This window comes from Lotus japonicus, chromosome 5, assembly GCF_012489685.1.
Source record: "Lotus japonicus ecotype B-129 chromosome 5, LjGifu_v1.2".
NCBI lineage: Eukaryota > Viridiplantae > Streptophyta > Magnoliopsida > Fabales > Fabaceae > Lotus > Lotus japonicus.
The window spans coordinates 17,926,465-17,950,446 of NC_080045.1; the positions used below are offsets into that span (position 1 = coordinate 17,926,465).

At 34.7% G+C, this 23,982-nt stretch overlaps 1 protein-coding gene across 1 annotated transcript; it reads left to right on the plus strand.

Annotated features, from left to right (window-relative positions):
* The first annotated feature begins 558 nt into the window (after positions 1–558).
* Positions 559–19,777, plus strand: LOC130716930 (probable UDP-N-acetylglucosamine--peptide N-acetylglucosaminyltransferase SPINDLY). The gene is made up of 18 exons (XM_057566984.1): positions 559–871; positions 1,405–1,828; positions 3,579–3,740; positions 3,856–4,031; positions 5,506–5,581; positions 6,369–6,497; positions 6,616–6,735; positions 6,816–6,884; positions 6,963–7,044; positions 7,746–7,840; positions 9,797–9,861; positions 10,377–10,575; positions 11,731–11,925; positions 16,596–16,690; positions 16,802–16,937; positions 17,038–17,255; positions 18,208–18,335; positions 18,914–19,777. Exons 2-18 carry the CDS (start codon positions 1,421–1,423, stop codon positions 19,348–19,350), a joined length of 2,790 nt encoding a protein of 929 aa, XP_057422967.1. The 5' UTR covers positions 559–871; positions 1,405–1,420; the 3' UTR covers positions 19,351–19,777.
* Positions 19,778–23,982: the final 4,205 nt, after the last annotated feature.

Sequence of the window (23,982 nt, forward strand, 5' to 3'; positions counted from 1 at the left end):
CGGTTGCATGGTCGCATGGACGAAACTGAAGTTGTTGGAGGTGCAACTAGTGGTATGGAAAAAGGGTGGTGATGAGTTCGCTGGAGGGTTGAGGGTGTAGAGGTCGAACCAGGAGAGGAACTAGAGTAGGACGTGGTAGTGAAGAACGTCTTCGAGGGCAGAGAGGAAGGATTGGTTGTAGGAGAGGAAGGAGTTAGGTACGACGAAGAGGGAGATCGAGGTTCTCAGTAAAATGACTAGCTATATAATTATAAGGTAAAAGGAAGAAGTCCAAAACCAATTTATTTTTAAGATCCATATAAAGATGCATGAAACACTATATACATTTTCTTACACTCCACTATATTATTAATTATTATTGAAACTAAAAAATGCAACATCCAACGAGTACCGGTCACAGTGGATCACAGTGGAACAAGTACCTGAGTTCAATCCTTAGGAACCACTCTGTTGAGGTAATATTCAACTTTCACTGCATAGGGGTGTCGTAATTACGAGAGCAATTTACCGCAAAATAAAAAATAAATGCACTGATAAAAAGGTAGTAGACTAGTAGTAGTCCTTGGTGGTTAAAGATACAAAGCCTGTCTTGTCCCTTTGCACCCAATGTTGTAATCAAAGAAACGAGCGAGTGTCAGGGGACACGTCGAACACTTGCTGCGACTGTCGGAGGCGGAGAGAAGAGAGAGAGAGAGTGGCCACCACCGTCTACTCCACCGCGAACCACCACCCTCCTCCCCTCTCTTCATCGCAATTTCACTTCTTCTTCTTCAACTTCGCGATGATGCTTCAGTTCCCGAGGGTGAGGGTTTAATTATCCCCTTTCACTTCATCCTTGCCGTTCAAAGTCGAAGCTTCCAGAACCCACCCCGTGAGTTCCCAAGCCCTAATTTTCCCGCAAAATTTCATCTTTTCATTTTGGGTCCTTGAATTTTCCTTTATTCTCCCTCATATCCCCAATGTGAATTGTGTGTACTTCCTAGGGTTTCTCTCTGATTTTTTGATTGATTTTGTTTTGATGAACTTCACTGTGTTACTCCAAGTTCGTTGCTTCAATTTTCTCATACTGTGTGATTGAATTTTTACTTTAATATTTTTTTGTGGCTTTTTGTATGGTATTATTGTGACATTTGGGGCTGTTTGGTTTGTGAAAAAAGTTTTCTTTTTTATTATAAAATGTCATTTTGCTTTTCTACTGTTTCCTATTTGCAAATCGCGTAGGAATCAGTGGAAACAAGTTAAAACAAACAAGTTGGTATCTTTGTAAGTAAGAGTGAAAACAGTAAGTAGATATAGGATTTTTTTGATTTTTTTTTTGTGCAAATAAATCAGGCTTGGTATTGTATTATGATCTGAGTGAAAGATTATCATGTGTGTAATATGCTTTTATTGGTTTATGGTTAGAAAAAGTGTGTTCCAGATGGCATGGATGGAAGATAGTGATGGGAAAGAGAAGGAGTTAGCGGGAGAAAATGGTTTCCTGAAAGTGTCAGAGGCTTCTATCAGTTCTAGTGGCTCTGCTGGGGATGTTGATTCTGCGCCCAACCAGGGATGCGAAGGGAAAGGCGATCTTTCTTATGCGAATATTTTACGCTCAAGGAACAAGTTTGTGGACTCTCTTGCAATGTATGAGCGTGTTCTGGAGACTGATAATGGAAATGTGGAGGCTCTCATTGGGAAAGGGATATGCCTGCAGATGCAGAATATGGGTAGGCTTGCTTTTGACAGTTTTTCTGAGGCTATCAAGTTGGATCCTCAAAATGCTTGTGCTCTCACACATTGTGGTATTCTGTACAAAGAAGAAGGTCGCTTGATGGAGGCAGCTGAGGTATGTTGGTGCCAGATGAGTAGCTTTTATGATGTGATAGGATGTCATTTTTTGTTTCTTAATTCCATTTGTAGATGATGCAAAGTGCTTTAGCCGCGTACTGCACTTTTCTTATGTGATGTTGGTACCAAGAACCAGATTTAGAGAGAAAAAAAAGTAATTTGTTTTTGATTTTCTACCTGAATACAAGTGATGCTCTCTTAATATATAGTGTAAGAGAAGCTTGCACAACAAGATGAATACAGGAACTGATTCTAATTGAATGAACAAAACAGTTATAAACTAATTCAGTAACTAACATATAGCTGGAACAACCAGCTGGCAGTATAGCTAACTAACTCTATTTTCTAATAGCTTGTATTTATCTAACTTAATGATGATGATAGATTTATTTGTTGATTCCATTTCATCTCGCATAACATGCCTGGCTACATATATTAGATCGAGCGACTCGTATAATACAACTTCTGAACTTCATACTGTGGCCAGCTTCTGATTATGCCTTGCCTTTTTGCTTATTAATGCAGATTGTAAATTTTTACTTCTTTTCAATATAAAGGTACTAAAGAAACTTTAAGAATAGATTTATAGCAATTAGACAGAAGTTCCGTGCATTACTTGAGTGAGGACACTCATCATCCTTGGTATTATATGCATAAAAGAATAAATACATCTTATGTTTTCAAGGGTAGCATTAAAGAATTAACTATTTTCTTTGACTCTAATATTTGCAACAATACATTGACACCCATAATCCCAGTGCCATTAGTCACTAACTGTTTCCAAGAAGAAAAATAAGCTGATAGGTAGGGAGAAACCCTAGTGTGTTGGGCACCTCTGAATTGGTGCAAGTTACTTAAAAAATGAATACAATCATGTGGGGCACCCTTGTAAAACCTTCTAGTTAATTAGTTATTCATATTGCTAATTTCAGCCCACTTAGCTTCAAATGAGAAGATTCTACTTATGATTGTCTTCATGGTGCTTGGTTGCTTATGACTTTGAACTGAGTTCTGTGGTGTGATGCTTATGTTTGTTGACACTGAAATCAAGAACCTGAAATAACCATGATTTACATGATTAAATTTATATAGAATCTGTCACAACCCACTTCCATGTTGCCCCTTATTGCCTCAGTATTAAGCAAAGAATTCTGTTTGGGGGTTTCTCCTTTTCAGATGTAGCGATAATTAGCTACTGCGTACTTGGTATTAGATCTGCTAACTTGCTTTTCTTTAAAAAATATACATTTCATCCATACGGCTTTTGACTGAGGAATGCATATACTATTGCCAGCTTATTTTAGTTAAATAGGTTTGCAACACAAAGAGATGTATTTTGCTGTAATTATTCATGTCTCTCTGATGTTTTATGGCTATGGAATGTTGGGCCTAAAAACATTACTTTATAGTTATAGGTTGAACATAAGGTTCCAATTGGTTAATATTTTAGGGCTATTTGTGGTTAGAGTAGTATGAGGTATGCATAGCTTATCGATATCCTTTGTGTCACACTTGTTCTTTCCTGTATCACAATGGTTTACCTCATTATTTGAAGAAATTAGTGGAAATTTGCATTGTTAGAGAGAGAGAGAGATGCTGAAAAATGTGTCTAAACTACACCGTGAACTCAATATTTGTATATACAAAGTTAGGTACAAATTCCCTTTCTGTAGCACTGAGCCTAGACATAATGATATACATCTCTAACAGTAGCAATTCCTGATAATCAAATGATTTACTTGGAGCAGTCATATCAAAAGGCTTTACGAGCAGATCCTTCGTACAAAGCAGCTGCTGAATGCTTAGCCATTGTTTTAACGGATATTGGTACCAACATAAAGCTTGCAGGAAACACTCAGGAGGGAATTCAAAAATATTTTGAAGCTCTCAAAATAGATCCACACTATGCTGTAATTCTATGTCACTCCTTTCCTTATATTTAACCTTTTTATTAAATTTCTTTTAAATTTATTTAGCTTTTATCTACATGCTAAGATTATTTATACTTCTTATCTGTCCTCGCAGCCAGCATATTATAACCTTGGTGTGGTCTATTCCGAAATGATGCAATATGACATGGCTCTCACTTTCTATGAAAAGGCTGCATTAGAGAGGCCTATGTATGCTGAAGCATATTGCAACATGGGTGTGATTTATAAAAATCGTAGTGATTTGGAAGCGGCTATTACTTGTTATGAGAGGTACTGCATATATCTTTAGCTTGCACTTATTTTGTCAAGCCACATTTTGCATGTAATTTTAATTTTTTGTTTATTGTGTATTGGAATTAGCTTATTTTGTGTTTAAATAGCTTACAATCAAAATCTTACTCATATGGGGTTTAATAAAAAGGTTTCTCCGTCAAAATTAAGGGTCTGTTTGTTTGTACTTTTTATTTTTCAATTTTTTTTCTAATCAACGCATGTTTAAAAATAATAAGAACTAAAAGTAGAAACCTCAAAAAGAGTTGGTTCATTGCTTCTCAAAATACAAAACTAATTGTTTTTGAAAATAAGCTAAAATAGAGCAGTATCATCGTCATAAGCTTTGAAAAAGTGACACTGATCCTAATTTTTATTAGAAGCTACTATTTAAGGTTTTTGCTCCCCCTAATTAGCTTATTTTGTGTTTAAATAGCTTATAATTCAAACGGGGTTTCAAAAAAAGGTTTTCTCCCTAAAAGTTAAGGGTCTGTTTGTTTGTTAAATTAAATTAAGCTATTTCTAATGGATTATATAAATGAGATTTTCAAATTGAGTATCCACAATGACGGTGATATTTATTAAAAATGAATTAGCAAAGTAATTTAATACATATTAATAAATATTTCATTTTATTTTAGAATGATTTAAGAAATTTATGCAATAAATTAATATTTAGTACTATTTTTTGACCTATTTAGAATAAGGGAGACTGAGAAGCACATGCAATGCAGCACAAAATCCTATGATAATAGAAAATAAATATTATCTGAATCCAATAATCTTTCAAACGTGATATAAACTAATTTTTGTACCATTAGATTAATTTTGAAAAATATGTAGAATTATAGATTTCAGGTCTTTATAGTGTTTAGATTTAGGATGGCCAGTAAGAAATGTGTGTGTGTGTGTGTGTGTCTATATATATATATATATAGCTAAAAACCAAGAAAACGCTATTAGTCCCTCCAATTAACAGGGAAAGCAACTGTTGAGGTAATTGATAAAACATTCTTCAAAGGAGGCCCAATGAAAGCAAGCTTAAAGTGAGGTCCATGTGTGATCCCAAAAAAAACCCACACTATGAATAGTGTAAAGTTGTCTTGTATAAGTTTGGAAATAATGGGTAGTAGATTAACACACATGTTTAAAAAATAGTAAGAATTATTATTTTTTTGAACTAAAAGTAGAAACCTCAGAGAGTTGGTTTATTGCTTCTTGAAATTTTAAAATCATTGCTTTTGAAAATAAGCTAAAATGAAGTAGTATCATTATCATTAGCTTTGAGAAAAGTGACCCTGTCATCCTAATTTTTATTTGGGGGGGGGGGGATTACACAATTGGCACAAGTTTTTTTAAACATATTTTTAACTAAAATCGTGCCTTTTCTTTTAAATTATGCAGACAAATGAACCCTTAATCTAATCCAAGCATGCAATTGTGACTTGACTTTTGATGTTGTCTTTTATGGCAGGTGTTTAGCTGTTTCACCTAACTTTGAAATTGCAAAGAATAATATGGCTATAGCTTTGACAGATTTGGGAACAAAGGTGATACAGAAGACATCGTTTGTTTGCAGTAGCCTTGTTGATATATTCTTCACACATGGTGTCCTCTTTCTTTGTCTATAAAAAAATTAAATATCAACATGAATATTATGCAATGGTAATAGAACTGAAAGGACTTGGCCGGCAATGCAAGCACTACATCATGGGGTTTTTGGTTTTTAAGAAAATTTGAACTAGTTGTTCACTGATAGGGTGAAATCTATGGTTTGTTGCTCAAGGACCAATACTTAGGCTGCGTATGAAAGAACTTATTTGATCTTTAACTAATAGCATTAGCGCTTATGCAAGCGTTTGGGTAAGCTTATCAAAGTAGCTTATGGCCTACCAGTAAGCTGTTTCGAACTTATTTTCATAAGCTGCTTAGATTAGCTTATGAATAAGCGCTTATGTCTACCTATAAGCTATTTTGAGCTTATTTCAATTAGCTTCTCAAATTAGCTTATGAACAAACAAGTAATTATATGATAAGTGTTTAAATAAGTTTATTACCTAAACGCTCCCTTTTCCAACTTAATTTTAAAGGGTCTTATAGGAAAAACAAAGTGGCCTCCTTGTTCGATGTGAAATAGGAAAAGTTCTTTGGAAAACTATTTCAACTTAAAACATCTGGTTACTTCTCGCAAATAAATTTTCTTAATTTTTTTTGTACAGTGTTATTGGGGCACCATTCTTTCTTTCTTTTTGTTTCCCATGCACAATGAGATACGTTGACAACTTTGGATGATGATCCTTGTGTCATGCTTATGGAGATCACTGTCTTGTTTTATAGGTTAAATTGGAAGGTGACATCAACCGAGGTGTGGCTTTTTATAAGAAAGCTTTGTATTACAACTGGCATTATGCTGATGCTATGTATAATCTTGGGGTTGCTTATGGTGAGATGCTTAAGTTTGATATGGTATGTCTTACACATACATCTGTTTGTAATTCTAACAATGCAACTGCATGTAACATATTAAGATACCACTTTGTTGTATTATTAATTTCAACTTTGAAATATCTTTTATACTATTTAGGCAATTGTGTTCTATGAACTTGCCTTCCACTTCAATCCTCATTGTGCGGAAGCTTGTAATAATCTAGGCGTTATATATAAAGATCATGACAACCTTGATAAAGCTGTAGAATGTTACCAGGTAATGACCATCATGTCAATCTTTTCACCCTTGCTGGATTGCACTGATTTTTGATCATAACCTTCTTTTTTTCATTGTAGCTTGCTTTGTCAATCAAACCTAACTTTTCGCAGTCATTAAACAACCTTGGTGTTGTATACACTGTACAGGTTAAGTATTGTGCAATTCTTGAATTTTGTAGTTAACTCAACTCTTCAGTTTGTAATTTTGTTATCTTCATTATCCAGGGTAAGATGGATGCTGCTGCAAGTATGATTGAGAAAGCCATCATTGCAAATCCAACATATGCAGAAGCATACAATAACCTAGGTCTTCTAATACTTTCTCTCATTAATTAGTTTAGTCATTGTGGTCTCGTTATGACTTAAATGTGCTTGTCTTATTCATGGTTGTCTGCTTCTGGTTTGACATGTTACCAGCATAGTTTTAGATTTGGTTGTGTGGCTTTGGTCAAATATGGATTTGTATGATTGATACGTAAGATGTTTTTCTTATTTGGACCTTGCTGTAGCTTCTTGGTTGCAAAGAGCCAGTCTTAACCATGAAATTTCTCCCTACTAACTGTGATTAAGGAACATTATATACTTATTAGGTTGGTAAAAAAGGTGAACAAATAAAGTTCGAATAGTTTCAAGTGAATCATGCCTCCTTTCTCTTAGGTTATGCTCTGTTCAATAGTTTTATCAATATATATTCCAAGGGATCGACCAAAAAGCTGGCTATGGAGCCTGTTTGAAATGACATTACTACTGCTGAATCACATATAGCTAAAATTGCTATGAAATTACATTGAATTATAAATATTCTATACAAAGAGTTTTGAGAAGTTATAAGTGACGGTGTTTACATTCTCTTGGAGACTTTCGCAAGTTTCCCCCCTCCTTCCCCTGAAGTCTTATGGATTTTTCTTTCTCTTTATATTTAGTACGAAATATGATTTATTTCAAGGTGCACAAACTAGTGTAGCAAATTTTATGACGCCCTTTATCTTTTGTATTTTTGTTGTTCAGGGGTTCTTTATAGGGATGCTGGTGATATTGCTCTGGCCATTAATGCTTATGAACAATGTCTTAAGATCGATCCTGATTCTCGAAATGCTGGCCAGGTACGGTGAATTATGGGTGAATGTTTCATTCTTGTTGAGTTCCGTGAAAATTTCCAAAGCTGGAAATTACCTACATGGATGCCAAATAAAATGGTTCAATCAATTTTTTTTTTGCTGAATAAAAATCACTAAATCATCACTTTTAGAGAATATGTAGAAAAAGTCTGAACCTCTTATTCCTTAAAGCTTGCATCAAACACTGTTGAGCTGTTGAGGGAAACAACATTGGTATTTAAACTCTTCTAGAGCACCGTTTTTAATTTAGTTAGGATTTTACTTGAACCAGGAACTCTCTCATGCAAGATGGCTGGGCAATCAAGCCACTGTAACTGCTATCTTATAAATATTTAATGTTAGCATAAAGTTTTCAAGGACTAGAACCACTAACATCATAAGCTGTTAGTTGTAGGCCCAAGGATGGTTTAATGTCATATTATTGCTAACACCCCTTACGGAAGAGACCTTTAGATTGTCCCATCTTAAAAGACAAGGAAACAAATAAGAGATTTTAAAGTTAAATAAAAAAATATTATGACTGGTTTGTATGTAGTTTTGGGATGTTGATGGAACAGGCGATCTGACTTAAGATTTGCTTCTTTCATTCTCACAATAAGCAACTATTGCTTTCACGAGTATTTTGGTATACTGGGATTGGGTCTTGAGTGTTGAGCGGGTATTATATGTAATTTTCATCCATCATTGTGGATGTGCTCTCTGTCTCTGTTTAACTCATGAACATATGCTTATGGTTCTCACTTTAGGTTGAATCATGACGAATTCTGTTCTATTTCTCTTCTTATTTTTGCTCTTGTTTCTAGTTACCGTAGATTTTGGTCCTCTCTAATGTTGCCAATAAATATGCATTTGAAAATTGTGGATACCCAAATTTAAGGAATGAATGTAGTGGTTTCTTTAAAAACATAATTCTCTGTTTTTCATGTGGCAAAATCTAAATCTTAAAAAACTCCCCAGGAAAATGATTTTTTCATAGACAAACTAGTTGTTGACTCGTCAAGAAATATCGTAATATGATGTAGTTGGTGTCAAAGGCCAACTTTTCTAAAAGCTTAAGTTGATAGGTGTGGGCTCATGAATGACTTTACGCACCCCTCTTGCAAGAGTCAGTGGGCTTAAAACTTGGAATAGTGCACATGCCCATATTTATGATATACTGAAGTTTAGATATTATTTATAGCAGGTGGCAAGGATTGAACTCTTGACAGCTTGCTCATATGGCTTTAATACCATGTAGTAAACCAACTAAACCAAAAGTTTCTCTTTGGATTTCTGTTAGCCAGACTTGAAAGCACTCTCAATGTCTCATCTTTTTGTTTTGTAATAATCCTTTTATCAAATAATCCAAGGATTTTTGCTTGGCTTTTTACTCTTTGTCCCCACGAGTCTTGCCTCGAATCATGATAAGTTTTTGTAAGAGACTTTTTTAGAGTCTAAAGAACATTGTTTGTATAGTATGTATCTCTGAAGGTACTTAGTTTTTCCTTTGAACGTCTAAACTGGCAAGCTCACCTTGTTCTCTTTTTTGTTGTGGATACTTATTTGGATTTGCTAACCAAGTACTGGAAGCCTAGATATTATCTTAGCCCACACATAAAGAATTAAATATCCTTGATGGCGAAATTTTTCTCCAGCCTGCCCCGCTTTTCCCTCACTGTCTCTGGTTCTAAATGTTCTGTGTTTTCTCAAAAATGGAGAGGAGTTCCAGTTGCTTTGACAATTGTTCAGTTGGGTGTTAATGGTCTTAAAAGCGACATATTTGGAATTTAGGATTCATAGAATTTCTCATAATAGGAATATTTTCTTGTTATATTCACATTAGTTGTGATACATGGTTTTGATGTCCGGATTTTATTCGTTGCGGGAATTATCTATCTTTTCATTGTTGGAGCTTTTTCGTGCAGTAATTGATATATCTTTTTAATGCACCTCAATGTACAGAACCGCTTGCTTGCGATGAATTACATAGATGAAGGAAATGATGACAAACTTTTTGAGGCTCACAGGTTACAACTTTCTTCCATGAACTTTTATACTTACAAATTTTGATTACTGGTAGTGTTTTATGGTGTTGCTAGCTATAGTGTTTCAACTTCATTGAAATGTTTTATGAAATGTGTAAGTTCTCTAGATATGAGAGAAAATAGTACCTCAATTGTTTTGTTGATGAACTTGATTGATTTTTCATAGATGTGTGGTGACTTATAATATCCCTAGGTGGCGAAATAGTTCAATTGTTTGCCTTAAACATGTATGCATCTGCATTATGCTGGTGGCGAGAGATGGATACTTTGTGCCTTAGCTGTTCATAGAGATGATGGTAAAGATGAAGAAAGCTAAAAGTAGTTTTTCTTTATGTGATAAATAATATGCATTGATTTTGATCATGGGTTTTGATTGGTGCTAGTTTCAATTGCCAAATTTTGTGTCATAATACTTAGCACTTAGCAGCTTACTTTATATGATAAAGAAGAATGACGTGTAGCTTGGAGACTTTATTGAAGAAGTTTTTCTTTTTCAGGGACTGGGGAAGGCGATTTATGAGACTATATTCACAGTTCACATCATGGGACAACTCAAAAGATCCTGAACGGCCTCTTGTAATAGGATATGTATCTCCTGATTATTTTACACATTCAGTGTCGTATTTCATAGAAGCTCCCCTTGTCTATCATGAGTACACCAATTATAAAGTGATTGTCTATTCAGCAGTTGTCAAGGTATCAATTATGAACGCATACCTGCAAAATCCTATACTTTATTATGCTAATGCATATGGTCAATTTTCATAGCTTCTGAAGTGCATTTGGTTGTTGTGCTAGGTCTGTGCTATCTAAAAGTTGGGAGTAAAATTGGTCTGTACTTCCTGATAGGATCTGGAAAAATTATAGTTGATATTCTTTCTTATGTGTTGTGACTTGTGTGTGTCATTTTTCTTCAATAGATGCGTTACACAAATGTTAGAAGAGCTTCTCTTTTTTCCACCAGAGGAACTGGCAATATTTTCAAAGAAAAGTACTCGGTCTTTGTGGGTAATCTTAGATTTTAGATCTAGGTAACTAATTTTTTAGGAAACATTATTACCTTTTCAGTAGCAAGTGCCACTTCCGAAAAGTTCTCAGTCCACTAAGCTTCATGTCCATTGCGGGTTCTACTTCTCCTTCAGTTCAAACTGATATAGTTAGATATATAATATTTATATAAATTGCTGTTCCCTATTCTGGTTTCATTTTTTATTTTAATCAGAATAGACCTATATGAAGTTTCAGTATAGAAATTGTACGTTTCTTACGTGAGTAATATGGAGATTGGTAGATGTGAAGAGAGAAATACAATCGTGGATATTACTTAGAAGTCTGGAGGGTACAAACTATCGTACTCACAGACCTATATTTCTTCATCATGGCGATCCATAGGTTGGGATCGGGGGATCGGGACCACTTAGGTATCCTCATCTACATGATATATGCATCCATGTTGTCACTGCTCCATGTAAGATGTTTTGGTGTCAAGAGTGTTGAAAATATGATGCTTCATGCGGGCTGGAGGATATCTTGATGGATTTGGAAGACTGCCCTATAATCCTCGTGAGCCATTAATGAAATTGGCTGTGCTGATATTCTTTTTCATCATGGACATAGATTCTTATACCCTCGGCATCCATTTAAGTTGGTGTTGTCTGCCATTGTAGATCATGTGAAAAAACTTTATCTTTCAAGTAATTACTGTGGCTTATGAATCCTAAGATTTAGCTGGATGAATTTGATAGTAACCTGCATAAAGGCAGCAACATAATTTGTCTTGGCATACATTTAATTATTGTTAATTGTGTAACCTCGCTTCCATAATTTGTCTCATCAATTGCTATATTGCAGGCAGATGCAAAAACCATTCGGTTTAGGGAGAAAGTCTTAAAGAAGGGCGGTATCTGGAGAGATATTTATGGGACTGATGAAAAGAAGGTTGCTGAGATGGTTAGAGAAGATCAAGTTGATATTTTGGTAGAACTTACTGGTCATACCGCAAATAATAAGCTGGGAATGATGGCTTGTCGTCCCGCTCCAGTTCAGGTATTTTTAACGTATTCATACATAGGCTTCTTTCTCTTGTTTTCAGCTTGTCTTACTACATTTTCCCCCTTTGATCATACAGTCACTTTATAGCATATTGTTTTTGAGAATCTGCAAATATATATTTTGTAATGTTAATAACTGAATATTAGCACATCACTGTTGATTTCCCCCTAAGTATGATGTTGTGAGTTATTGTAATTTTCTTTTTGAGTAAATAGAAATTAGAAGAGTTGATTGATCGTGTTTTGTCCAGTATTTATGTTCTCAATGTTAAAATTAGAAGAGTTGATTGATCGTGTTTAGTCCAGTATTCAATTATTCATTTATTTTCATCAATGGTTTAAAATCAATCAACTCTCTATGACACAATTTTAAATTTAATAAAATTAATTTATATTCAAATGAAAGGGTAAATTCCAAGTTAGAAAAACTCAGGTGTACTTGTTATGTTATTAATTAAATGACCATCTTATGTAAGTTTAAAATTTAATATGACTTGATTTCTTAACACTCTGTTAATATATTATTTGATATATTATAAAATATAAAAAAAATTAATTATCACGGATCGACCAAAGTTCAACCACATTTGCCGGTCTTAGTGATTTAAAGTGGTTGTTGAACCTCTAGGTCGAAAGTTCGATTCTTAGGAGCCACACTCTTAGGGGAGACCTTTGGTCTTCACCATACCCGGGTCGGAATTGCGAGAGCAATTTAATGACCACAAAAAACCGTGAACTAGTGCCTTGATCGTTCAATAACTAGTCCGGTCTTAAAAACATCAATTCTAATTCTAATTGAAGAATTAAGGGAAGTAGGACATAGTGCATTACAATTTTAGTAAGACACATGTTGGTAGTTGTTACAATATAATATAAAACCATTAAAGTGGCCCTTACCCAACAGCTTAAGCTTTTGGGATAAGTGGTTACTTGACATGGTATCAGAGCCTATCCTAGATCCATTTGTTGTTTGTTGTGGAGACTTCCCATATTTGGGACACCCGTTGTTGTTGTTCCCACGTTCCAGGTTGTTCAGTCCTGGACGTGAGGGGGTGTGTTAGAAGTCCCACATTGGCTAGAGATAGAGCATAGATAGCCTTTATAAGGGTAGCGCAAACCTCAACTCTAGCCAATGTGAGACTTCTAACACACCCCCTCACGTCCAGGACTGAACAACCTGGAACGTGGGATCAACAACAATGGGTGCCCCAGGATGGTTAGAGGAAGCAAGGAGGGTATTGGAGAACGTTAGAGGAACCAAGAATGTTGATGCTGAATTTGAAGATCTTAAGGATGCAAGTGAACAAGCAAGAGCCATCACTAGTCCATTTAGGACACTCCTTCAGAGGAAGTACACGCCTCAACTAGTAATAGGTGCCTTGTGAACCAACTGTTTCAGTTGACAACCTGTGCTGAAATTCTAATAGCAAGCCTCATGAATTATTCCACTGAAACAATCCACCCCTATGGATGGAGAATATCACTGGCTTTTGCAGCTTTTCCAGCAATTATTATGCTTAAGGGAGGTATTCATTGTGCTGAGACGCCTAACAGCCTTGTGGAACAAGGATGGTTAGAGGAAGCAAGGATCGAAGGATCGAACTCTAGAGTCTAGACCTCTCGGTCATAGAGGCTCTGATACCATGTTAGAAATCGGGAGACCTATACTCAACCACAAAAGCTAGCTCAAAGTGACATTCATCTCCATCCTTCAGCTCAGAACGATTCACAAAAGTAGACCAGTCCATTACTATGGAATATTCCACTGGAGAATAATATAAATTCGCAGTCCAGTCTTTCTCCTTAAAACGCAGCACCAGAGGGTAGTAAGACCAATTAGTGACATATTTTCTGACGAATTCCATCGGTATTCTCATTCCATGTATTTCAGCCATCTTTAAGGTGATGGTGAATTGATTCTCTGGCTTGGTGTTGTTGTTTCTAGGAAATTCTGAATCGGTAGAAAGCAGACCATAATCCAAGACATTAGTTCTTGGGCAATTTTTGACAGTTCCTCCACTGCCTCTTTCAATTTCTGGCAGGCCTCTTTGTTTTCTTCCTTCAGCCTCTAGAATCTGGTGAGGGCTTGATGCTTCTCCGGCACGAAAAATCTGAACTCTATATGAACCTTCAGCTGAATTCATTTCCTTAAAAACACACACATCAATGCAGGAATCAAATTTTACTTAATAGTGGTTCGGAGAAGTTTGCAGAGGACAATGATTTGAAACTGCATGATGTGTGTGTTTTTAAGGAAATGAATTCAGCTGAAGGTTCATATAGAGTTCAGATTTTTCGTGCCGGAGAAGCATCAAGCCCTCACCAGATTCTAGAGGCTGAAGGAAGAAAACAAAGAGGCTTGCCAGAAATTGAAAGAGGCAGTGGAGAAACTGTCAAAAATTGCCCAAGAACTAATGTCTTGGATTATGGTCTGCTTTCTACCGATTCTGAATTTCCTAGAAACAACAACACCAAGCCAGAGAATCAATTCACCATCACCTTAAAGATGGCTGAAATACATGGAATGAGAATACCGATGGAATTCGTCAGAAAATATGTCACTAATTGGTCTTACTACCCTCTGGTGCTGCGTTTTAAGGAGAAAGACTGGACTGCGAATTTATATTATTCTCCAGTGGAATATTCCATAGTAATGGACTGGTCTACTTTTGTGAATCGTTCTGAGCTGAAGGATGGAGATGAATGTCACTTTGAGCTAGCTTTTGTGGTTGAGTATAGGCCTCCCGATTTCTAACATGGTATCAGAGCCTCTATGACCGAGAGGTCTAGAGTTCGATCCTTGCTTCCCTCACTTTCTAATTAAAAGTGAGATTTAATTAAGCACATGGTAGGCGGGCCTGTGCATTTATCCACGCTTCAAGCCCAAAGGGGCGTGAGGGGGCGTGTTAGAATATAATATAAAACCATTAAAGTGGCCCTTACCCAACAGCTTAAGCTTTTGGGATAAGTGGTTACATGACAGTAGTAAAAATTGGAAATAACTTCAAGCTGTACACATGTTTCACAGTTTAAGTATCTAGGATCTATTATACAAAATAATGGGCAAGTTGACACAGATTTTATATTACACACATACTCCCTCCATTTCTTTTTAAGTGTCGCTTTAGAAGAATTTTTTTGTTCCTATTTAACTTTCATTTTGATGTTTTAAGGTTAGAATTTGTCAATTATACCCTTACTTTTTCAATAACTCTACTTGACGTTGTCCATAAAATTCTCCTTTCTCAATAACTATGAAGAGCTTTATGACTTTATGATTGGGTGAGAGTGGTAAATGGTTTAATGATATGAGAGAGTGGAAAAAAAACTAACAATCAATTATCTTGGTTGGAGAGCTTTATGACTTTATGATTGAGATGTGAGAGGGTAGAATAGGAAAAAAAACTAACAATCCACTATTTTGGTTGGAGAGTTTTATGCTAAAACGACACTTAAAAAGGAACGGAGGGAGTAGTTAAGAAGGGTGGTTAAAGTGGAGAAAGCACCTGGAGTTATATGTGACAACAAAGTGCCTACCAAGTTCCAAGGAAAGTTTTACCAAACCGCTATAAGACCAGCTATGCTCTGTGGTAGCGAATGTTGAGCTTTAACGGGACAGCATGAGAAAAAAGTTGAAGTAAGAGAAATGAGTCTTGGAAAGAATGAGAACCAGAAAAGAGAGAGAGAGAGAGATAACCAACTGTAACTGACTAACAGAATCTGTTATTATGAAAAGCTAATCAGGTTGTGTACAAGAGGCTCATATATATAGAGCTCAGTAGCTTGTGGAAGAAGCTATCTAATTAACCTAACTAGAGTTAGATTAACCGCTAACTAACTAACCTAACCACACACGGTTAGGCTATATTATTATCTATAATGACTATTATCTCTAATAATGAGAATGTTAAGATGAATGAGTGGCCACACTAGAAAGGACTTGATACCCAAGGATTGTATAAGAGGAGATATTGGTGTGGCTTCTATTAAGGAGAAGTTAACAAAAACCGGTAAAGGTGGTTTGAACTTTGGACATGTGCAAACAAGATCTCTAGTGGTATCGGTGAGAAGGGTTGATAGCATGGATCTTAGTCTTGTGAAAAGGGGTAGAGGAGTCCAAAAAGAACGTTGTAATATATTATTAAAAGCGGCTTTATGGTCAATAATACTTGTTGGCTCTAATGATCAACTGACATATATCTTCATCGAATATCTTCGAGAGCCGAGGATAGTGCACATATGTAGCAAGTTTGATGCATATGATGTTTATGCACCTACTTGAGGGTGAGTGTTGAGATTATGTGTTTCTTTGATTATGTGTAATCTGATTATGTTTTTTTTTTTGTTGAATATTTGTTTCTTAAGCAGGTTTACTGTAATATAGGATATTAGGATGATATTTCCAAGATTTAGGATTTCCATCTTTACTATTTTACCTTGTAACTTCATATCTGGATACCACATATCCTAAATTATGAATCATGAAAATATGCCATTTCCCTAATGTCAAGTGTCCCAAATAGCTTTCTCCCTGCATGTATGCTATGCTGTGCTAAATTTAGTCATCTAGCTTGTCATATGAAGTAACATGCACTATGTTGTCATTTCATGATGTATGTTAATTTTATCTCTGAAAAATTGCAACTTATATTGGTTGACATACAGGTGACTTGGATTGGTTATCCCAATACGACAGGATTACCTACAATTGATTACAGAATCACTGATTCACTGGCAGACTCTCCCGAAACAAAGCAGAAGTAGATCTCTTGAATTTCTGTACTTTCTTGTTATTGATCTGTACTAGAGCACTTCTTTTATGCTACTCTTATTGTAGAATGTTTTCTAATGGTATGTTTCCAAAATCATAGGCATGTTGAAGAGTTAGTGCGATTACCGGATAGCTTCCTTTGTTACACTCCTTCTCCTGAGGCTGGTCCTGTTTGTCCAACTCCTGCTCTTTCCAATGGCTTCGTTACATTTGGCAGTTTTAACAATCTTGCCAAGGTAGTGATTGTGCTCAGTATATTATGCAGTCTGTTTTTCTCAGAACAAACTGCAAAAGATATATCATGTATCCCCTGACGCATGCTGTTTATTTCATCAGATTACACCTAAAGTAATGAAGGTCTGGGCAAGGATACTTTGTGCAATTCCAAATTCTCGTCTAGTGGTAAAATGTAAACCATTTTGCTGTGATAGCGTGCGTCAGAGATTTCTTTCAACGCTAGAGCAGTTAGGTTTGGAACCACTGCGTGTTGATCTTCTGCCCCTTATTCTTCTTAACCACGATCATATGCAAGCATATTCTCTGATGGACATCAGGTAATTTTCAATTGTGGTTTTTAGTTATTTTTATGGTTCTGCATGAGCTCATATTTTGTTATTCATACATATTTTGATTTTGTGTTGTCTAGGTGTCTTGTTATCTTGTTTAGCATCTCTGTCCATTTGTTTATATATTTTTTAACCTTTTTCACATCCTAAGTTTGAATTGGATATGGCTCTGATACAGTATGGATTAAATTTTGGCACGCCTAAAGTGGTGACTCAAGAAGACACGCAGCATAATTTTAAGTTAAAAACTCAGTATTCGGATTACCTTATTTTGTGTTTGGAACTGCTTACAATTCAAGTGCTACAGTTTTACTCAAAAAGCCCTTTCAATGGAAAATTTATTCATAATCAAACATATTCTTACTCTCTTAAGTTTGTTTGCATCCTAAAGTTCAGTATTTCGTTAGTTATATGAAGGATGTATGTTTCTGATGCTAATTACTGTTTAGTGTGGAAACTTAAGTTACACAATTTACATAAATCGGGAATGGTGTTTTCGGCAAATAAATATTCTAGAACTCATCTTATGTTGTTGTAAACTAAGGTTCATATTTGTATGTCATTGCCTATCTATGTAGATATGCCTTACATGACAGCTTCATATTAATAGGATCTAGTAAAGCACAATTAAGAATGTTCTCAAACATATAGTACAAGGTCATCTCTGGTTTACTTTGTTGAGTGTTAATCATACTATAAAACTAGTTCCCAATGTTATTCAGCTTATCTTTATGAGTTTTTCTATAAGATGATCTCTACAATAAACTTTTAATCTTACTTAATAAAGAATCGTGATTAAGGTTTTACCATTTCACTGTGGTTTATATTTGTAGCGATATTCGAGTCAAAGGGAAATATTCACCTGAAATATGATAAAAATTTGAACCATTGAATGTTAGATAAGTGTTTATGATCTTGTAAACTATTCTGTGCTTTGTAGTTTGGACACATTTCCATATGCTGGAACAACTACAACATGTGAATCTTTATACATGGGAGTTCCATGTGTTACTATGGCTGGTTCGGTACATGCACACAATGTTGGTGTTAGTCTTCTTAGCAAAGTTGGTAAGAAACTCGCTTGAACATTTGTTTAATTAGTCTTCTTAAAGCATAGTATTTTGCTTTATTTCCCTTTGAATTAGTATATATTTCACATTTTACCTTGTGATTTTGTGGAATGCCTCCAAGCAAGCCAAAACAGGCTTGGCTAATATCATTGAAACTTCCTGACGTTTTAGCACAAAACTTGATCTCCATCCTTTTCTACTTATAATTCGCTGTCTGCGGTATGACATGTTATATCTTTCTGGGGTTTTGATTCTGTTGACTCCTAAGAATCCTGAATAGTCAATTGCCAGTACAGTTTGTTTGATTGTGGATTTATTCCCATTTATTTCACTTGGGTGAACTGAAACGCGTTATTGAACATAGCTTTACGTTTTGAATATTTCCTGTTACTTGAAGTGGACTTTTATGTATGCATCTCCTAGTAACTATTTCATCTTTTGTCTCTTTTATACTTAGAAGAGGGAATTGGATATGCAGTCAATACAAATAAATAGTTTTTAGAGCGTAATTTGCTCTTGGATTATTTATTGTCTTCACCATTAAAACTACTAAACATCTCACTTTCTAACATTCAGGTCTGGGGCATTTGATTGCCAAAAATGAAGATGAATATGTGAATTTGGCTCTGAAGTTGGCCTCTGACATTTCAGCTCTACAAAACTTGAGAATGAGTCTGCGGGAGCTCATGTCCAAGTCCCCTCTCTGTAATGGGTCAAATTTTATCCGTGGTCTAGAGTTAACATACAGGCATATGTGGCGCCGATATTGTAAAGGAGATGTTCCATCATTGAAACGCATGGAGTTGTTGCAACAGCCTGTTTCTACTTCTGACCCATCTGATAAGAACTCCGAGTCAACGAAGGTCGTAAACTCAAGTGAGGGAGGCCCTGAATCTGTTAAGGCCAATGGATTTAGTTTAACACAGCCACCGAAGCTTAATATTCTCGGTTTTGAAGAAAATGGTGGGTCATTGAATCACAGTAGCAAGCAAGGAATGGTTGGTTCTAGTTGAATTATTCATCTGAGGTTCCTTTGCGGTGGTTGAAGGATGTTCACTGTATTTCTATAGGTGCAGTATTAGGCTTACATGATGTATATGTGGGTTGCTACTGGAAGAGGCTTGCGGCAACCACAGCATCACACTAAGTTAAATTTTCACAATTTTTTTCGGGGGAAAGAAGTCTCAGCATCAGTTATCAAATCTTAATTGCTACAGACACGCAGAGAAGCGATGCTGATTAGAGCATCCTTCAATAGCTGTAACCCATTTTCCCCTGAATTATAGTAGTTAGTTGGGTGTAAATTGTGTAATGTTTATTTACTTTTCTATCATGGCATTGTTGGTTAGATCATAATGGAGTTACCTGAGCGTGTAAAAGGCTTTCTATGAAAAGTAGGAAGGGGCAAATTTAAATATCCTGTGGTGATTTGTTGATTAAGATGAGGGATATATCATACAGAAAGTTTAATTCCCAAGTAATAATACTCACAAGTAACTACAAAAATAGTAGTAGTTTAAGAGCATCCTTAGGAAACTGAACCAGATGTAATATTATCAGCCCTTTGATTTAGTACTAAATGGGTTGTTATTATGTGAGATACGAACACAGTTCACTCAAGATTGACCAATTACTGCAATGATATGCCGTAATTGTTGGTCAATTACTGACATATCATTGTTGGCATCAACCCATCCCCACAACGATACTTTTTACGTATAACATGGACCCACAATGAGTACTTAGGCTGATGATCAATCAAACCCCACCTTACAAAACCAACACCTTGTTAATATAATGCATTCCTCTTTACCTAAGCCCTCCCATATGCTTTGGTTTACATATTTTCTCCCAATAAATAGCAAGCCCATGCCCTCCTCCGTCTTATTGCACGTACCTTTTCAAAATAAACTTTAGCTTAAAGTAATTGTGTGACAAAAATAAATAATATTACATGTAATAGAATTAAATAAATAATATTGGTGACTAAAATATATATTAAATGATTAATGTTAATTGACTAATGTTACTTGACATAATTGATATCAATGCTTTATTATAAATTTATATATTTCAAATTTAAATATTTTAATTAACATTTTCCGGTGCAATGCACGTGCAATACATGTGTAAAAATACCCGAGGGTTAGCTCAAGTAGTAAGAGCTAGGGGACATAAGGGTGGGGAGGAGAAGGTCCAGGGTTCGAATACCGGAAGAGAACTTTGAAGGGATTTTCTAACTTACTAACAACTAACCACTAACATTTGCCTATAAAAAAAAATGTGTAAAAATACTAATATATTATTTTATGTAGAACTTTCTTTTACTAATAAAATTCAGTTTTTTTTAAAAAATACTAATATATTTTATTCATATTCATTTCATCTACAAATAAAGTGACTCGAAAGAATGGACCACATTGATTTAATGCTTTTACAGTATTATTATATTAATTAAATTATATATTATTTTATCATATTATCTTAATCATTATCAATATTTATATATCAATTGAATTAGATGAAACATAATTTTATTTTTGTACATAGATGAAATAAAACATAAATTTAATATTAATAGTTTTTTTTTTGGGAAAAGGTAGAGATATATTGATAAGAAGTAAAGGCACTTTCGGCCCATACAGAAATCTGGATATAACGCAGAGAAAGAAGTAAGAAATTCGACCAAAAAAAAGAAAGAAAGAAAGAAACAAACAAACAGATACAAGGAGGACGAAAACATGGCAGCATCAAAATGCTATACAAGAAGGAAATCCCTTGGAGCCAAAACAGACATAGTGAGCACAGGATGGGGAAAAGATCTACGCAAATATTTCTATACTCTAAAAACAACTTATTCTAAATTTTAATATTAATAATAATAAACTAAATTAAAATTTAATGATTTAACTTGATAATATGTATTTTTTGTAAAATAAATATATTTTAGTTGAGCTATAAAATAAAATGAATAATTTTTATTTTATTTTCAAGAGGATTATTTTAGAGGAAAATAAAAGTCAAATATATTTTAATCATATTTTGAAAAAAAAAAAAGAAGGAACACGAAAAGGAATTAGTCAATCTACAAATTAATAAAAAAAGTTCATTACAAATAATTTTTTTACAGAATAATTTATTGCTCCAAACAAAGAAATAATTTATTTTAAAATTATATTTAAAGAAATGGATAAATATTGATCTAGTCATCTAGAAGTTCGAATATATGGAAGAGAAGGGGGAGAAAGAAAAGGAAAAGAAATAGTGAGTCAAAAGTGTGTCAGCGCCACACAATCCAATGAGAAGAGATTGCGGTGTAAGTTATTGAAGTTCAAGGTAAATGTATCATAGCCCCAAAAATGATAGGCAACCATTCTAAAATGGGTGACCACATTAGTCAAATATAATAAAAAAATCAATTTGTGGCAATAATACCGATAGAGATTATGGTCATATATGAGTGTATTTAAGTGTTATAAAAAAATATATATTTAATCATGTAAAATATTATAGTCTGCCTACGATGCCAAAGCGATGCCAGATTCGGGGAATCAGTTGAACTGGAAAGCGGTTTGGAGGTGGGATGGGCTAGCGAAGGTCTGTCATTTCTTATTGTGAGTGGTGCATAATGGGGTTTGGGGTAACTTCCGACGTTGGCAAGCATCCATGACTGATAATCCTCGAGGCCCCATGTGTTTGCTGGAAGATGAAACTATGCTGCATATGTGGAAAGCTCGAGCTAGCTCGGTTTTTCAGGGAACTGACTCCTCGCTCCACCATATTCTCACGACTGTCATGCGTTTGCAGCTGGACTACCATCATTGTCGACCAGCGTTGTCAGCATCTGCGCCTGAGAGTCGTCACTACGAGCATATGCAGATCGGGTGATCTCCTCCTCTTGAATTGTGGGTTAAGTGTAATACCGATGGGTCGGTTCGTGACCCAAAGATGCTTGCGAGGTGTGGCGGGGTCTGCCGTGACTCAAACAGTAGGTGGTTGTTTGGTTTTTCTAGGAACATTGGAACCTCGAATGGTCGGAGCTTTGGGCTATTTTCTCACCTGTATCTTTGGTTTGGGATCGTGGCTTCAAGCGTGTTATTTTGGAGAGTGACTCCCTAGTTGCGGTGAATTTGAACAACAACGGTTGCCCTCCTTTGCACATGTATGCTTCCTTGGTGAATCAGATCCGGGCTTGGTTTAATCAGAGTTGGGTGGTGAAGTGTATTCATATTCGTCGTGAGGCGAACCAAGTCGCTGACTCCCTTGATAGCATGGCTCATGCGCTCCCCCTTGGGCTACATTTTTTAGAGGGCCCTCCTCTTCGCTGTTCAAGCATGCTGTTGTTTGATGCTGCTGGAGGTTTTCTCCAGTGTTATGTTCTTGTTTGGCTTTCTGTTTAGACGCTAGCCCTCCTTTGTAACAAAAAAAAATATATAAGTAATATTTCCTTTCGGGTTTTAACCCTCCTTTCAACCAAAAAAAAATATAAGTAATATGTTTTAATAAATATAATTTTATCAATTATGAAATATAATGCAGTGAAGTATAATTTTATTGACATAGTGGTCATACCTAGTTTGATATTGCGAAAATAATTAAATACACAAAAATATATTGATTTTTTTAATGTATTAGTATAATTTTATTATTATTTACCTTATTACTATTTTCTGAAGCATAAAAAAGGATGAACATTATTACTTAGAAAAAATTAAACACACCAAATGATAGTTTACACGTGTTATGTCCCCCTTATTTGTTTTACTATTTGTAGTTCGTTCATTCCTAATATAAAAACAAATTTCATTTTTAACAATGATTTAAAAATTTGCATAAAGTTTTGTATAAATTATTTACCATAAATTTGCATTACGAATTAAATACGCAAAAAATATTGACATTTTTTTTAATATATTAGTAGAAATATTTTATGATTAACATTATTACTAATTTTTGAAGCATAAAAAAAATGATGACCACTATTACTTAAACATGTTAAAAAAACATTATTACTTAAACAAACCAAATGATATATAGTTTTTTTGGTAACAAGAGGAAAGTCAAATGATATATATAGTTTACTTATGTCCCCTTATTGTTTTTTACTATATATGTATGTATTTCTTTCATTTCTAATATAAGAACTTCAAATTCCATTTTTAACAATGATTTAGAAATTTCCATAAATTTTCTACCATAAATTTGCATTACGAAGTATTTGTTATATAATTAACTGTTTAACAATAATTCATCATAAATATAAACAATAACTTCGTCAATGGTTTTAATTAAGTGCACTATCATTGTCATTTGTTTTACATGATTTAGTTTTCTTTTTGACGGTACATGATTTAGTTAAAACCATAATCAAATTGTAAGCAAAATACCATAATCCTTTTCAAAAAAAAATACCATAATCAAATGATTTTTTTAACTAGTTAGTATATATGAAACCTTATCATAAATTAACTTTAATAAAAAACAGAAAAAAGTCCAAAAAAATAAACCTTAATATTGTATATTTGTATGATAAATTAAAAAAGTCAAAATTAATAATTAACTCCCATGGAATGATAAATAAAATTTAAAAATTTATCATCGATGTTAGTTAATATAACCTAATACCAATAATAAAATTTTAATTT